Source organism: Anastrepha ludens, chromosome 5, assembly GCF_028408465.1.
Source record: "Anastrepha ludens isolate Willacy chromosome 5, idAnaLude1.1, whole genome shotgun sequence".
Lineage (NCBI taxonomy): Eukaryota > Metazoa > Arthropoda > Insecta > Diptera > Tephritidae > Anastrepha > Anastrepha ludens.
The window spans coordinates 97,030,791-97,048,911 of NC_071501.1; the positions used below are offsets into that span (position 1 = coordinate 97,030,791).

An 18,121-nucleotide genomic window follows, 5' to 3' on the forward strand; every position below is an offset into this window, starting at 1 on the left:
GATTCAGGGGCCATATGCACCTGATGGAAACCGCTTTTCAAGTCTAATACTGAAAAATGCCTTTTATTTTGTAAATATTCGATACAGTCATCAATCAGAGGTAACGGGTAATTATCCCTGATGGTAAGTTTGTTAAGGGCCCTATAGTCTATGCACATACGGATTTTACCGCTCTTCTTTTTCACTAATACTACGGCTGAGGCATACGGCGAGTCACTCGGTCTTATGATCCCCTCTTCACGAAGTTCCTCAATGATGGATTGCACTTGGCTGCGCTCCAAATATGACAATCGGCGGGGGGCGGAATGAAAAGGAACGTCAGTTGTCAAATGAATCTTCATCTCATATTTGTATGGTTCGGGCTTTATTTTTGACTTTAAATAATTATCATTAATAAGCTGCTTTAATTTATCACGACAGATTTTAGTCATGTTAGGACACACGTCAACATTACATTCGTCAGATGAAAAATCAATATGGAAAATGTCAGATACGTCAACGGCAGTGAACTCACCCAAAGACAAGGAATCATTTAGAATGATTTTACTAGCATGGTTTCTTCCTAACTCATGCTGTTCCGCAACTGCGATAAATGCATTCGAGTCGGTTACAGAATTTAAGCTTTTTGGCTCCATAAGGGACCGTATTTGAAACAACTTATGCTTACTATATTTCTTCAGTGCCTTTGATAATTTAATGTTAAACAACCCCAGGAAGTCACGGCCCAAAATAATTGGCATAGTCATATTTCTATTGGAAATTACATTTAATTCAATTTCTTCAATTTTCCCACAGTATTTAACAAAAGTTTTTAAAACATAAAGTATTTCAATATATTTCCCACCAATGCCTTTGTATTTTTGAACTGGTCTCTTTACACATTCCTTTTGGACCCCTTTAGGAACCAGTGACTCCTGGATAAGGCTAGTCGGACTACCGGTATCAAATAAAGCCATTAAATCTATAACTAAAGGTTCAACATCGGTTTTTAATACTATACTTACATAATTAAATGCGCCAACCACGTCATGGTCTGTATCCACTTGTACGGCAGCAACTTCTCGGGGCTTCAAAACTTTTGGTGGGTTCGGGCAGGATCGGTGATCGTGCCCCATCTTCCAACATCGGAAACAGGCGTCATTTGGTCGCATAGGGTAAGGGCAGTTGGGTTTGATGTGGCCATCCTTCGAACAATTGTAGCACTTTATTTTTTGTTCGGCTGCTGGTTTTGTTGTTTTGGGAGCTGCTGTCTGTGCCGTGCCAACTGCAAAATATTTGTTTTGGAAACGGATCACCAGCGTCTTGAATTCGTCTAAGGTTCGGGCCGTCATAAGGATATGCGAGTTTGGGACATTCCCGATTCCATCAATAATAAAATCAATAACCTCAAGATCGCTGACATTGGCTCGTTTTCCTAAGGCTTGCATTGTCAGCACATAACAGTGCAGCGACTCATCTTTCCGCTTCCAGCGACGTTGTGCCAACATCTTATATATCTCATGCCGTGTGACGGATATGTCGAATTCGTCTTTTAGCGCTTTCCTTAGCGCACCATAGTTCAACGCTACTGTTGTCGTCAGGAAAACTTTCGCCGTGCCCGTCAGCGAACGACGAAGTGCAAGCAGTTTAAATCGGTCGTCAGCTCCAGTCGATTCCATTAGATCCTCAAAATCTTTTAGGAATTGGTTCACCGTTAAAGTGACATCATCTCCACTGAATTTGGGGATGGCATGTTCAAGGTCCCCAAATTCCAGACGCCGTATACTCTGATTTTTCGGACGGCCTTCGAGTTCTTCGATTTGTTTGGCCAGCTTGAGAATTTCTACCCGCTTTTGCAAAGCTGCGATCTCTTCATCTAGACCAATAAACATACTAGTCCGTCCACAGTTTCTAATATTGGTAGCGTCAGCAGCGGCACGTACGTCAGCAGCGGCACGTACATCAGTAGCGGCAGAGTCAAAAACATCAGAAGCGGCAATAATATCAATAGCGGCAGTAGTATCAATAGCGGCAGTAGCATTAGTAGCGGCAGTAGCACTAATAGCAGCATTAGTGTCAGTACCGGCAGTGTCGTCAGCAGAGGTGAAAACGTCGGCAGTAGCAGTGGCATCAACAGCGGCAGTACCAGCAGTAGCGGCAGAATTTAAATTATCGTCATTTCTTGAAATTTCCGTGCTCCGAGTGGCTCCTACCACATCCCGCAGCAATCGGCGCAATTGGGTTGTCGTTGCTGTAGTTGGAAATTCCACACCAGCCTCAGTCAGCACGTTAGTTAGTTCTTGGCGAATATTTGCCATTATCTCGCAAAATATTAAAGTTATCTTTAAAATGTGTAGTTTATTGGGTTGCGTTTGCACAACCCCACACCTGAGTTGTAAATTGAGGGTACTTCCAGATATTTTAAAGCCGGATGGCTCACGATTAAATTCTGATAGAAATAAAACGACTGGCTATTTTTACGATCCAAGCGGAAGTGACTTCCATTTTATTCTTTCTTCCATTTGTCATTTAGGGTTGCCTTATTTTACTTAATACTACATCTCTTCTTAGCATTACTCTACGTTTACATTATTGGGTGTATCTTATACTATGCCTACACTTACATTAACATACATTCCATCAATAGGCGACCTTAAGGGTTTTACACCTTATTTAGAATTTCTTTTTTTTTTGTTTTGTTTTTTCTTTGCATTTTACTTTTTCTTTATTTTTAATTTTTTTTCTTTTTTGTTTTTGTAATTTGCACAAACCTTGAAACTTCCATTGAAATGTTTTATGGGGAAGAGTGAACTACATTTGTTTTAAGTTATAAAAACAAACAAATACATTTTCGAAACTTATCTATAAATTCTGGCACTCCAGTTGTGTAACCCACTGTATTTTTTGAGTGGTAAGTGTCCATCAAAACAAAATAAATACAATAAAAAAATGTTTCCCAAAGAAAACAAAAATAAGTAGAGTGGCCTATCACCTACGGGCTACGTTATTCGAAAATATGTATATGAAAATTCTAGCCCATTTAGAAATAATTAAAAATTCAAATCATTAGCTAAGCTCAAAGAAAATGGGTTATTAATGGGAGGTTGAATTAGTTTTAAAGGTTTTTTTCGAAGATTTGGGGCTTTATTGTGAAAAAACGGTACAAAATAATTTATTCGAAGTATTGGTCATCGCTAGCTACAATTTTCGCCCATCTTTCGGGCAATTTCCGGATGCCGTTTCTCCAAAATTCTGGCCGCTGCTTGGCTATCCATGACTCAACCCATATTTTGGTAGCCTCGTACGAGGAGAACCGCTGGTCCGCCAAATCGAGACTCATATGCCGGAACAAATGATAATCGGAGGGAGCTATGTCTGGACTATACGGCGGGTGGGGTAACACTTCCCAGCCAAGCGTTCCAAGGTATTTTTTGACAGGTTGAGCAACATGCGGCCGAGCGTTGTCATGTTGCAAAATAACCTTGTCGTGCCTTTTTACCGTTTCCGGCCGTTTTTCTTTCAATGCCCGGCTTAAACGCATCAATTGCAGTCGGTAACGATCCCCCGTGATTGTTTCGCCCGGTTGGAGCAGCTCAAAATATACGACGCCGACCTGATCCCACCAAATGCAGAGCATGATTTTCTTGCCGTGAATATTCTGCTTGGCCGTCGACGTTGATGCGTGGCCGGGCAAACCCCATGATTTTTTGCGTTTTGGGTTATCGTAGTGGATCCATTTTTCGTCGCCAGTCACCACCCGATGCAAAAAACCCTTCCGATTTTGTCGCTCGATCAGCAATTCGCACGTAAAAAGTCGCCGTTCGACGTCGCGCAGCTTCAACTCGTACGGGACCCAATGTCCTTGCTTTTGGATCATTCCCATCGCTTTTAGACGCTTGCAAACGGTTGATTTATCAACGCCCAATGATTCAGCAAGCTCTTCTTGGGTTTGGCACGAGTCCTCGTTTACCAATTCCCCCAATTCCGCGTCCTCGAACTTTTTGGGTCTTGGCCCTTTGTCTTCGGTGTGAAAATCACCACTTTTGAATCGTCGAAACCAGTACTCACATGTTGAAATCGACGGAGTATGGTCTGGGTAGGCCTCCTGCAGCAATTCACGGGCTTGGGCTATATTTTTTTTCAAATTGAAGCAGAAAAGCAAAGCTTCCCGCAAATTGCGTTTCGACGGCACGAAAGTTGACATACTCGGAGCACGAAAACACTGCGTTGTTTATACTTCAGCGAAATGACAGATACTGATAAACAAAGCCTAGGGATGAGGCTTTGTCATGAATATATATTCAGTATTGCCAACGCGATAAAGTGATAAATAGCGCCATCTGTGTGTCACCTTTAAAACTAATTCTACCTCCATATAGTTAATGTATTATAAAATGTATGTGCGTAAATATATGTACCCACATACAACCATTAATAAAAGGCAAAAACTTCAATTCCCCTTAGTTATTAATTTCATACCGTTAATAATCTATAGTCAGCTGACATATTTTCCCAGAAAATGCCACTGGGGTCAGTAATGCATATGAAGCTATTTCCTTTCTCCGCCTTATTCAACAACTTTACTTATTTTAAACTGTTAAAATGGCCTTGGTCAGTGATATAATCGCCACAGCCAAAACTGTTGCCATCTATGTATATTATTATAGGTACATTTGTATGCAAGTATGCGTGCGTGACTGCGTGCCCATGACAGAACAACAACTGCCATATAACAACTACCATAAATCATTTGTACGAAAATAGTGCCCAACGCTTGCTTTTTAGTCCGAGACTCTGCTGGCTCATCTGAGGTCTGTAATAAATTCATAAGTGGAAGCGGAGCGCTGATGAATGCTATTGTGTTTTTGTTTTTACCTCGACATTGCCAATTTCTTTGGTCAATAAAAAACAAAGAAAGTCACAATATTCTGACCGTATAAAATACACTTGCCACACCGCAAAGGCAATACTACAATAACAATAGCAGCAATAAAAATAGGCAGAAACAAGTCAATAGACCAAAGGCACTCAATTCATGCCCAGCGCATTGGTAAACTCGCTCGCATACTCGCAGACATATCTACATATATGTAAGTGTAAGTGTATGTGTGTAACTACATGAAAACACACACACACACTCGCCGCCGAATGCCAGTGTGGCTAATAATAAATAGTGGCATCTTCCGGTCACTTTATTTTCACAATACAACTCAACGCAGCGCCGACGCTGGCCAATGTCTGACTTCATAGACGCAATGAAGTGGCCGCACCAAAGTGGGTGGGTGGAGTAGGCTTATAATCAGAATGCCTACATTTGTATAATGCAGCCATATGTACATATGGTATTCCATGTATTTGCATACAGTTGTATATACATATGTTCGCATGTATGTATGTATGTACGTAGCTGAAGTACTTTTCGAGTTGTCATGAGAGCGCAAAAAAGCGCAACTTAAATTGAAACTGCCCGTACGTCGCCGGCCGGAAGCCACATAGACACAGGCCACATACAAAAGTAATAATAAAGTGGCATGCAGCACGCGCGTCATGCACACCTCCCGCCCGTCCGCCATGCATACATGTAGAATTTCCATGAACATATGTGCCTACATATTGGCCTTATCGTCTTTCTCTATAGAACTCACAAGCTCGAACAGCGCTCTTGTTCTATGCGGGCGTTCGATTGCCGCTGCGTTGCTGTGTCGCACTATGTAGTGCTATGTATGTTTATGAGTCGGCTGAAGCACTGGCCATGTTCGCGTTTGACTACACGCGGTGGAGTGGTTATAATGCCATAACTGCGCTGATAACATAAATATGTGGACGTGGTTGTGCAAAGCAGTGGAGCTGTGGAAATCCAACAAGCTTTTTTCCGGTTAATATTTTTAACGTGTTCATTCCAATTTAAAATAGTGATGAACACTTCTTCCATATTTAACTACGATGGTGAAATAAATGGCGAAGAAATTAGTTTTAATAAAATCAGCCAAAGGGAGCTTGTAATTACTAGTAATTGATTGCTTTGGATGGAGAGGAAATTCGAATATTTTTCAACTAATAAAAAATTTTAATTTCCGCTGATTTTTTTAAATTAAAAGTAAACAATAAAAATGCACTTTTGCATTTGTTTTGGAAATTTCTTCTATCAGTAAAGTGTTTGAAAAAGCAGTTACAGTCGTAAAGCTGCCGTTATTTTACTTATTAAGTTTCTGTATGCATCACACGAAAGAATTATAGGGCCAACTGAATTTCTTATATTTTTTTTTGACGTGATAACGTCTTATAATTCGATGTAGCCGGCTGCATGCACCAAAAAATGCGTCGTTACCTTGCTTGAACTGCAAGCGAGAGCGCGGAACGAACGACAAAGAGGCACAATCCGTCTCCGCGTTCGGCAACGCTCGACATCTGGCTTGTCGTCTCTCCTACTTGAGTGAGCATGTATATGTATGTATAAGAAAAGTAAAATCTGGAGAACGAAAAAAGTATAAGGCCAATGTTATTATATGTAAAACAAACAAATAATATTGGGGTTAATTTATAATTTGGAGCTTAGTAATTTCTATCCGTTCGACACTATCAAACGAGACGCAATATGGCTGGCACTGAGTAGAAAGGGAGTTCCCGCCGAGATAATCCGCCTCATCAAAGCCCTCTACGAGAACTTTGAGCTGACAGTGCTTCACAAAGGCAATATCAGCAATATATTCGTCGCCCCTTCTCTTCGCCACCGTTCTTGAGGACGTCATGAGCCAACTGACCCTGCAAAAAAAGGCATCGTATGGAGTTTCACCAGACATCTTGAGGACCCGGACTTCACCGATGACATCTGCCTCCTCTCTCATAAACTCTCTGACTTGCAAGCGAAAGCGGGCAAACTAGTCGCGCTGGCACGCACTGTCGGACTGGAGGTCAACATCGTCAAGGCCAAGGCCAACATCGTCAATGCAACCACATAACGCAAAGCAAATATTGGTTGACGGATGCCCGGTGGAATTCCTTGAAAGTTTCTGCCACCTCGGCTACATCATCACGACAATTGATGGAGCAGAAGAAGATGTCAACTGCAGGCTAAACAAAGTAAGGGCGGCATTCGGGCGAATGCATAGAGTATGGGGGAGTTCGCAAATCTCCAGGCGCACTAAACTACGAATAGTCGGATCATGCGTAAAGGCCGTATTGTTGTACGGAAGCGCCAAATGGCTGGTTTCTAACACCATCACACAAAGGCTACAATCCTTCATCAACAAATGCCTCCGCATCATCTGCAGAATATTCTTGCCAAACACCATCAGTAACGAAGCACTGTGGAAATTAAAGAACAAGGAACCCATCCTAAGGCAAATCAAACACAGAAAGTGGCGATAGATAGATCACACATTGAGAAATCCACCAGATAGCATCACGAGAATGGCACTGGACTGGAACTCGCAAGGGAGTAGAGGTCGGAGTCGAACAAAAAACACTTGGAGAAGATCGATGCTGCGCGAACTAGCAGCTGCAGACATCTCATGGGACAGTCCAAAGACAACAGCACAGAACCGTGTACGATGGAAGAGTCTTGTCGAGGCCCTCTCGAGAGGAGTGAACAAGGGTGAAAAATTCTATTGGATTCTCCTTTGATTATTACTTGTTGAAGTTGTGGACGAATCGATTTGACTAAGTTTTTTATAATATTTTGATACATTTTTTACCATTCGACTTTATTCGCATTTCTAAGGTGCTATCGAAGTATCCTCGATTTTTAAAATCCAATTGAGAAAGTATTGCCCATACATTTTTGATAAGACTGCAGGCTGGCCGTTCTAGAATTATTTTTTGTGCTGCTAAAATCTCTTTTGTTGCTCTGGAAACATGAACAGCTGTGTTGTCATGCTGGAAAATTCAGGCCTCATCGAAATTATCATCAAAAAAGTAATAAATACTTCTCCAGAAATTTTATATATTTGACACTATTCATGAATGTTGGTATGAAACATATAGGCGTTTTGTTTTTGATACTAATGGTGGCCCAAACCAAGAAATAACCCCCGTCGAGCCATTCTATCCTGATTTTTCTTCCGCTTGTCATGGTAATCATTTAGGTACCATTGGGTCCGTCTAGATTGAATTTCTTTTTCATCGAAAAAATTTGCTCTTTCCCATTCAATTTCCTAAAATTGGTACTTTTTTACAAATATAAATCTTACCTGTTTGTGTCGTGCGGTTAACTTAAGTTTAGGTACTGGTTTTACATATTTAAAACTAATTGAAAAATTTATTGCACTCGTGTAATGGTGGTAATTTCTAAATGAAGGGTGTGTTTAATTTCAATAGGGCTATTTGATTTATTTACAGCTAAACTTTTGATTTCCCGAACATTTCTAACGCTAAGTTCTGGTTTCTACCACTTCTCTTGTTACATTCGTACTTTTCTTTCAAATGAAAATTATGCAAAACCACAATTTTGCTTCTTTTTAATTTTGAAGCAATCTCTCCTTTTCAAAGCCCACTGATGGTTTAAGAAGTTCATAATACCTCACAGAAAAGAGTATATGTGTAACTGTACATTTTTGTTTGGTATGCCCGCTCTGGCGGTCGCCGTAGCCGAATGGGTTGGCGCGTGATTACCATTCGGAATTCACAGATAGAACGTTGAATCTCGGTGAAACCAAAATTAATAAAAACATTTTTCAAATAGCGGTCGCCCCTCGGTAGGCAATGGCAAACCTCCGAGTGTATTTCTGCCATGAAAAAGCTCCTCATAAAAATATCTGCCATTCGGAGTCGACTTGAAACTGTAGGTCCCTCCATTTGTGGAACAACATCAAGACGCACACCACAAATAGGAGGAGGAGCTCGGCCAAACATCCAAAAAGGGTGTACGCGCCAATTATATATGTATGTCAAAGTCTGTATTTGCAGTCCAATTTAACTATTCGCTTGCAAAATTCTTGTTTAGTCATTATTCTAAGTACCGTTATTACAAATTTGTGTTGTAAGATTTGGTTTTCATATGAAATAAGTATATGTGCAATCAGAGATCAATATTGATCTGGCCAGCACTGAGAGCAAGTTATCAAAAAATTGTGTGTTATTTGCATTGGTATCATAAGGAAAGATGTAAATAAAATAGATTACTTCTTTTGAACAAAGAATAATTGAATTATTAATGGGTTAATCTGTAGAATGCCACGTGGAAGACATTTACCCGTTGAAGAGCATGGTCTGATTAAAGGGCTACGTGAAAGCGGCAAAAGTATTCATGAAATTACTGCTATAGTAAATTACTTAGGCAATCCATCAGCAACTTTCTTAAAAACTCAGAAACATATGGTCAACTCAAACGAAGCGGCAGGCCAGCTAACATCGATAGCAGATGAATGAGAAATTCGTCGTCTGGCTACTCAAAAATAAATGCCTTGCAAGGAAATTAAGCCCCACTTAAGTCTTAAGGTCACCGATAAACGAATACATAAAATTGTGTTCGAGGACGGAACACTTAAATATTGTTTACGGGAGCCGGTACCAAGACTATTAGCACGCCACATTAAGGCTTGTTTAGCATTTGCCGGAAAATATAAATTTTGGACTAACGAATTCCGAAATGTTGTATTTTCGGACAAAAAAAGTTCAACTTAGATGGTCCAGATGGTTGCCAGAAATATTGGCGGGACCTTAGGCAACCACGGCAAACGCGCCATAAGCGGAACTACAGTGGTGGGTCTTTGATAATTTGGGCCGCTTTCGGACATGGTGGAAAGTCTCCAATTTGTTTTATTCCGACAAGAACCAACACAGAATTCTGTGTTGAAATATTAGAGGATGTTTGAGTTTGCGGGAAACATATACTATAACTAGGACCTTCCTATCGGCAAGAAAAATTTCAGTTCTTGTCGGCCCGTATTTATAAAAATGGTCGGCAGTTTGAGACAATCAAAGACCAGAAAGCTGCTTTAGAGGAAAAGTGGGACAAGATAGGTGATTTCACTCTTCAAAACTTGACAGACTCTATGTCTATACGTATAAATGATGTCCTTTCTCAAAATGGAAAACATATTAATTATTAGAAAATCCAAAGTTATAGAAACGTTGAAAAAAATTGTAAAGAAAGGCCAATGCACATATATTTATTTCATATGAAGTCATTTTAATTTCTGTATTAATTTAATAAGTTTAGTCATGTTAAATTTTTGTTGTATAATTTTTTGTTCCTATTTTTTCTAAATATACTTATATTAAAATTATTGGTTGAACCTTTGCTGCTTTCCTGCTTCTTTTTAGTTTTTCATGTGAAAATACCCTTGCACATGTATTTATTTCTGTGAGGCAGATGACACCCTTCTGATCCCACCTGATGAACAACATAACCTTTAAAGCATCAATATTTTTTTTTCGCTGTTGACGGACCTGGTTAGAGTTATTATAATAGATCTATTTTTCATCGCCAGTTACGATGCGATGCATCCTTTGTAAGTTGTATTTGATGGAGCTTGATTACCGTAAATATTGATCAATATACGACTCGTTTCAGCTGTACTTTTCTTTAAATGGTAGTAATGAAGAACGACTACTCGCAATTCTGTTTTTTCGGGACGAACGTAGACGTCAGATAAAAACGGATCTCTACGCCTCAAACGAATGTCAACTACGACGTTCGAGGCCTCATATATACACCTTCAAATCACCAAAATATTACTAGAGCGAACACAAAAATAGTATCAGCAGCGACAGCTCTTTTACGAGCACGGAAACTTATTCCCATACCCAATATTTGCACTTTCCATTTGACTTCTAACGGGTTAATCTGCTCAACGAGGACGCCTATTGCAGAGCCAAGTTCTGATTTCTCTGATTCATTCGTAAAGACTCTAAAGTAGCCCAATCCTGGCTACGATGGCACAAGTTTCTATTTGCCAGTTTTTCGCTAATCTGAAGAAAATCCGATGCAAATCACGGCATTTGCAAATAGCAATGCACACCCACATAGCCACACAAACAGCTGCACAAGTGGGCGCACCGTGGGACTACCAAATACAAGGAAGTAAATACATTTAGTTACACCTATAAATTTATAAGGTGTGAATGTGCCTTGTCGTCAAGCGATTGTTGGTCGGCACTTGACTGTTGATTGCCGTTGTCGTCAATGTTTCAACGTTTCAATGTTGCAAGTAGAAATGTGCGATAACGAGTGGTACCTTTGCGGTTGCTACTTTGACTGCGCCCGTGGTTTTGATTGTGGCCGTCACTGTGACAGCTTATTTCCGCAAGCTGTAGATAACTTGTTTGTAGGTATGCGTCTATGCTGTGCATTTCTGTAATATTGATTGATTAATTGGCAAACGAGTTGATTGGACCGTTAGCCACCTCGTAGGCGCACCATCAAGTAAGCAATTGAATGGTGGCAAATTATGAACGGCAGTTGATTTGCACAAATAAGATCCTAGCGGCAGAGCAACACATACAAACGCAGCGAACAATTCATGCAAGTAAAAATACATACATACATACATATGTACACACAAACAAAGTGGAGTACTGAATAATGGGGATTCGCAAATATTGCTCAGTTGTTATAATGAAGAAGTGCATTACCATTGTTATTTGTGGCATTGCATTATTCGTAAGCTCGCATGCATATTAGGGTGCATCACAATGCATACAACAACAACTAAAAATGTTACTGTTTTTCTTTGAAATTTCAAAACTTATTATATTTTAAGACTTGCGCCCAAATATTAAAAAAAAATTTAGATGAGCTGACCCTATTTGAAAGTATCTCCAAAAATCGCATTATTTGGTTTCCGTTCATACATTTTTTTTAACTTTTATGCAAATATTTTTTTTTTTTTTTTTTTTTTTTATTGAAATGTTATAAATTTTTATTTACATTCCATAAAGATTACACCTAGTATAAAACTAATAAGTAATTTTCATTTCACAATTTGAAGTAGCTTAAACAATATTGACAACTAAGTGTTGAGGTTTCTTTCTTTTTAATCTTCTTTTTACAGTTGCTTCATCGGTTAGTACGGAAGCTTCTGCGTTAATGTGTTTTTTTAACTTTTCAGCATGCTTAACTGCACAGAGATTGGCTGTGTCTGAGACGATTTTTAAATTTAAATCCTTTTGCAGATCTTCATTACGCACGTACCAGGGAGCTTTAACGATTCCCCTGATTACTCTATTTTGGAGGCGCTGTATAATGTCGATGTTGGTCTTGCAGTACATCCCCATAATTGAAGACCATAGGTCCACACCGGCTTTAGCACTTGGTTGTAAATGAGGAGTTTATTTTGAGTTGATAGCTCAGAGTTTCTGCCAATTAGCCATTGGAGCTTTTGCGTCTTTAGATTCAGCTCAGCAGCTTTGATTTTCACGTGCTCTTTCCACTTGAGCGTTACATCTAAAGTCATGCTTAGGTACTTTGCACTATTAGTATTTGGCACTATTGCTGACAAAATATGAACTGGTTTGTAGATAATTTTTTTATTAGTAAAATCCACCTGAACTGATTTGGTTTCATTTAGCTTTATGTTCCAATTTTCAGTCCAGTTGGCGAGACTTCTGCAGTTTCTGGATGAATTCGTTTTCAGTTGATCCAACAGCTAAGATGCATGTATCGTCAGCGAATGTAGCTATTTTGCACATTTTCGGTACTGGCAGGTGTGCGGTATAGAGTAGGTACAGTACTGGGCCGAGTATGCTGCCTTGTGGTACTCCGGCCAATATTTGTTTTATTTCCGAATACGCCTGCTTTTGCTTTACTCTAAAGTATCTATTTGTCATATACGATTCCAAAATGTCAGTGAACTGCAACGGAAGAAGGGCTTTTAGTTTACAAAGTAGTCCTTCGTGCCATACTTTATCAAATGCCTGGGCAACGTCAAGGAATATTGCTGAGCAGACTTTATTACTCTCCAGCGCGTCTTCTATTGTATGTGTTATCCTGTGTATTTGTTCGACGGTAGAGTGTTTTTCCCGGAAGCCAAACTGATGTGAGGGTATGATGTTTCTACATGCAATTATTGATTTTAAGTGTTTGGAGAACAGCTTTTCGAATAGTTTACCCATTACTGGAAGCAGAGCGATTGGCCGGTAAGATGACACTTCATTCGGATTTTTGCCTGGTTTAGGTATCATTACTATTTCGGATACTTTCCATTGGAATGTTATATATTTCCAATCTAGGCATGCATTCATTATAAAAGTCAATTTCATTAGCGCCTTAGTTGATATATTCCTCAAAACTTCGGCGGTTATTAAGTCGAACCCTGGACTCTTCCTTAATTTTAAATTGGAAATTTCGGTAACAACTTCATCTATACTGAAATGCTTTATTTTAACGAGCTCTTGTACAGTTGATGGCGGAGTAAAATTTATTGTTTTTCGGTGCGGTTGAAAGATTTTCTGCAGGTGGTTGGCAAATACGTCGCTTTTAGCCCAAATGTGAATACCATTTTGCTGTTTTATAGGCGGATTATGTTGAATTGCTCGTTTGACACACGTCGTCGCTTTCCAAAGCGAGAAATCGCCTGTTTTTTTCTGCTGATAAGTTTTTCAGAGTGTTTTTTATGATATTGTTTTTATGCTCCAGTATTTTTTCTCTGAGCAATTTTGTTAATCTGTTTAGTTCAGTTTTCTTGGAGGGCACCCTTCTTGATTGCCACTTTTTTCTTACTTTTCTTTTTTCTCCTAATATTTCTATTATTTCTTGTGGATATCTTTGTTGATGGTTATCTCGTGTTTGTTTACTTCCTGGTGTGCTTATCCAAGCTGCTTTCTGAATATGTGTTGTAAGTTTTATTGTTTCGTCTTCAATATCTTCTTCGTTGGTAATTGTGTCGGTATTTTCCATAGACGTATCGAGTTTATACTTGAAAAATATTTTAAGAAGGAACTCTTTTATCTTCCCAGGGGATTTTTGCAAAAATATATTTTCAAATTTAATTTTATTTAAAGAAATCTCCATTTTCGGCAGTATTTTCAAATCGGTCCAACTCACGTAAATCTTAATATTTTTCCGGAATATTTTGGCGGAGGTCTTAAAACATTTAAAACTTTATAATCCGAATAAAAAACAGAATCAGTGTTTTGGGTTTTTTGTATGCAGAGTGATGTACCCTAATAGGCACCCTGAAGTACATATATACACACATGGCAGTGCAACATCACCATAAATTATTGTATTACATTCTTGCACTGCTGCTCACCATTGTTGCTTTTGCGCTCAAAATGAGGCAAATATTGTTTTTCAAATATGCAAATGCATTTGGCGCTTCCGCATTGTTGCTTCTATTTAATTATAACTGTTGCTTTGATGGTGTTTTTGTTGTTGTTCACTATTGTTGTTGTCTACTATTCATTAAATTATTCACTGCACACTAGTAATTTTAGTGCATGTAATGTCGTTTGTCTCGCCACTCAATATGACACTAAAATAGCCGACCAATCGAAGCCTGAAGCTGACCATAGAAGACATAGTACAAAACGGCTATAGGCATGACTTCAGCTTTGTACTTATAACCCAATTTTGGTGGTCAGTCTAAATAACGGTAGAAACTATTTTATAGTGGCGTAAGCTTAGAAGGGAAATGAGAAAGAGATTGTAATAATGGAAGGTTTAAAATTTGTATGCATAAATTTGAATGCAGGTGGTACAAAATTGATCACCCTATTGGAAGATTTAGAGTTTTTTCAGAATTATTATTTTTTATTTAGTGCAAAAGTTATTGAAAAATAAAATGGGATGATTAATTTTGTGCCACCACATATCGCGTTTGACATTCCAAGTCTGTCAGATAAATATCTGAAGAAATAAAAGCTTAGACAGTTACGTGGCATTCTGGCAAGAGCAGCACAGTGCCGGAGAAATACCTACTCAATACTCTCCACAGAGCAGAGTTGACTGATTTGAGATAAGTTGCTTTTCTTGCCAGCTCATACCCGATACAAGTTCCAGGACAGCCACTGTACCCAGGGACCTAGACAATGTTCGTAGTGTACTCGTACAGAAGGGAATTTAGAATATCCCTACATTTAATTGCGATATCTTATCTAATAATACGTTGAATTCCAAGAATGTGTCAACTGGGTTGCCCATATTCGACAGACCCATGTGTTTTTTAAATCAAAGAAAACACATTTTTTTTTATGTTGACGAAAACAATCATTTTATTTGGTTCAAGTAGATTTGTTGACATCACTTTTTGAATATGGCATCTCTCAAATGGCCGCTTTGAGCCTGTACGGCGTATTGTGCCCGTTTTGCAGCATTTTCCATAGTTTTAGCTAACATTTCGGCTGGAATAGCGGCTATTTCCTCACGGATGTTGTTCTTGAGCTCTTCTATGGTCTTTGGCTTATTAATATAAACCTTTGATTTTAAATATCCCCACAAGAAGAAGTCAGGTGGCGTTAAATCGGGCGAACGCGGTGGCCAGTCAAAATCGCCTTTTTTCGACATTAAACGACGAGGAGACAATTTCTTCACAAAAGTGGTTCTCATATCGCGATAATGCTCCTGATTGACGGTAACAGCTTGACCATCTTCATTTTCGAAGAAAAACGGCCCAATAATCGTTTTCGCACTAACGCCGCACCAAACAGTGACTTTTTCGTCGTAAAGAGGTACCTCTTGAATTTCGTGAGGATTTTCAGTGGCGTAAATACGGCAATTTCACTTCTTTGCCGTCCCATTCAATAAGAAATGAGCCTCATCGGACACGATGATTTTGTTCCAAAATTGCTCGTCATCTTCAGCCATTTCGATGACTCTTTGGACTCATTTCAACAATCTTTGCGTCAATTGAATCTTATACGGGAATAAATGCAAATCAATGCGGATAATTCGTTGTAAAGTGGTCCGAGCAATGCCCAACTGCTGAGAACAGCGATTTTGGGATGCCCTTGGCGACATCTTAACACTGGCCCGTACAAGAGCAATATTCTCATCCGATCGCCTTGGTCGGTTTTGATTTGGCCTCTTTGGATTAAAAAGAGCATCAACAGTCGAAAACCTTTCGTACAAACGTTTAATGGTGTTCTTAGAAGGCGCACTTTTCACATTATTTAATTTTGTATACGCACGTTGAGTTTTCACAATTGACTTCTTTTGTTGAATGTAAATTTTCAACAATTTGGGAGCGCTCGCGAGACGTGTAGTGTTCCATGGTAAAAATCTGCTTGGACTGATTCTTCCAACGCGGTATGTCATTAAGCGATCTGACGTCTCTGTCAAAAGTTACAGGGTTGCCAGATGGGTCCGCCAGATGGGCAACCCTGTATACCGCTCGAGCAAAATAATAATCAAAAACAATCTCTTTAAACTATAATTTGTGCTGCTATCTGATCTGCGAGTGCTGAACTACCTCACTTCAAGTTTTTGCTTTGTATCTAAAGTAGGTCATCCTCAATATATGATATATGATCCAATGCTAGCAACTGATATAGATTTTAAATTTTCAGCCTGTATTCTAGGTGGCACAAAATTAATCACTCTTTTCGAAATCTATAGTTTTTGCAAACGGCGTCGTATGTCAATCATATTTGAAAGAAGTGAACTTGAAGCTGCAGAATACTCGTGGAAACAAACAAGTAATTGAGTGTGTAAAGGTTAAAATAAATATTTCCACCACTCAAAATAACTTTTTTTTCTTTAATTTAGTAAAAAAGTCATTCAAAAACGAAATTTGATGATTAATTGATTATTTTTGGTTATTAATTATATAATTGATTATTAAAAATAATTGATTATTGAGTAAGCATTATACCAGTTAATGAACTAGTTCATAATGGACGGCAAGGGAGAATGATTAACTCCATCAATATGTTTATGGTATTCCTCTATGCCTCACTTGTTGCATCTCCAACGTTTAAAACATTTTTTTAAGTAATATATGAACATTTGTTTGCGTTCACCGCTAAATAATTACTTGCAAACTAGAGCATATCTAGTCACTTTGAAACTAGTTCAAATCTACTTACTTTGCAACTAGTTCGAATATGAAGATTTTGCAACTAGTATAAATCTAACCACTTTGTAACTAGTTTTAATTCCGTCATCCAATATCAGTTCATTGACAAGAAATATTTACTGCGTAGCTCACTGCAACCTTAAAGCGGACACAGTGGTATCTACCGCCTTGATTGCCAAACATTATTATTACATGCAACAGGGCTGTTGATTTTCCTAAATTATTACAATAACTTACGGCAATATTAAATACACGTTTGCTATACACCTTCAGTACAATGTTGTCTTGTTGTTGTTGTATTGTTGGTTTATTGCTACTGTCATTACCACTTCAATAACTGCATAAATGTTCATACATATGCATTTTACACACAATTACATTCATGCGTATATTTGTTCTTCACGTGTACTGGCATTTGCAAACATAAACGAGACGCACGTAGAACGCAATGCTAGTGCGAACCAAATTTGGTGTTTCAACAGTATTTTATTATTGCTGTTATTGTTATTATTGTTTTCCTTTTTGTGGTTACACTGCAATAACATTAACTGGCTGCACTTGCAACTGCATTCGGTTAGAAATAACAGAACAACCGAACAACCAGTAAATGGGTACTTTTTAGTTGGCCTTTAGAGGCTTTCCGTAGGTATTTACATGCCCCAAATGCATAATTGCGTTGCCATTAATGTATGTACGTTTATATTTATAATACATAGATAATGGGTGCATGTGTGTGTTTGTGTAATACTTGCTTGCATTATCTTTGCATTCTACGTACCAACACACATACAAAGGTGTCATATATATGTGTGTGTGTGTGTGTTTTCGTGCATAATGGCTTCTACTGAAGGCCAACATTTCTCTAAGCAAGTTTGTGTGAAATTTTAGTAATTTAAATGTGTCGAATCGGGTTATCAAAATTTAATCAATTAATAATTCGTTTATGACTAATGTTTCACACTTCCAGCCTCTTGCTTGTTGCAAAGTGTTTTGTTGTGTTGGGTGTGTGATTTCATACAGTTTGCATTTAATATAAGTAAGGGTAAGAATATTTGTAATTAATTCACTTCATACCTGTGAGCAAATATTATTTATTTGTGTAGTTGGTCGTAAATTTAATACATTGCCGAAATTACCAAGAAATATTTAATGGCACTTCATTATATATATATATTGTGGCACATTAT

At 38.6% G+C, this 18,121-nt stretch overlaps 1 protein-coding gene across 1 annotated transcript; it reads right to left on the bottom strand.

Annotated features, from left to right (window-relative positions):
- Positions 1 to 845: 845 nt before the first annotated feature.
- LOC128864538 (uncharacterized) lies at positions 846 to 2,639 on the bottom strand. Its single transcript, XM_054104244.1, has 2 exons — positions 1,005 to 2,639; positions 846 to 933 (listed from the first exon to the last, which is right to left on the bottom strand). The coding sequence occupies exons 1-2, from the start codon at positions 2,295 to 2,297 to the stop codon at positions 925 to 927; spliced, it is 1,302 nt and encodes a 433-aa protein (XP_053960219.1). The 5' UTR covers positions 2,298 to 2,639; the 3' UTR covers positions 846 to 924.
- Between the last annotated feature and the right edge of the window lie 15,482 nt (positions 2,640 to 18,121).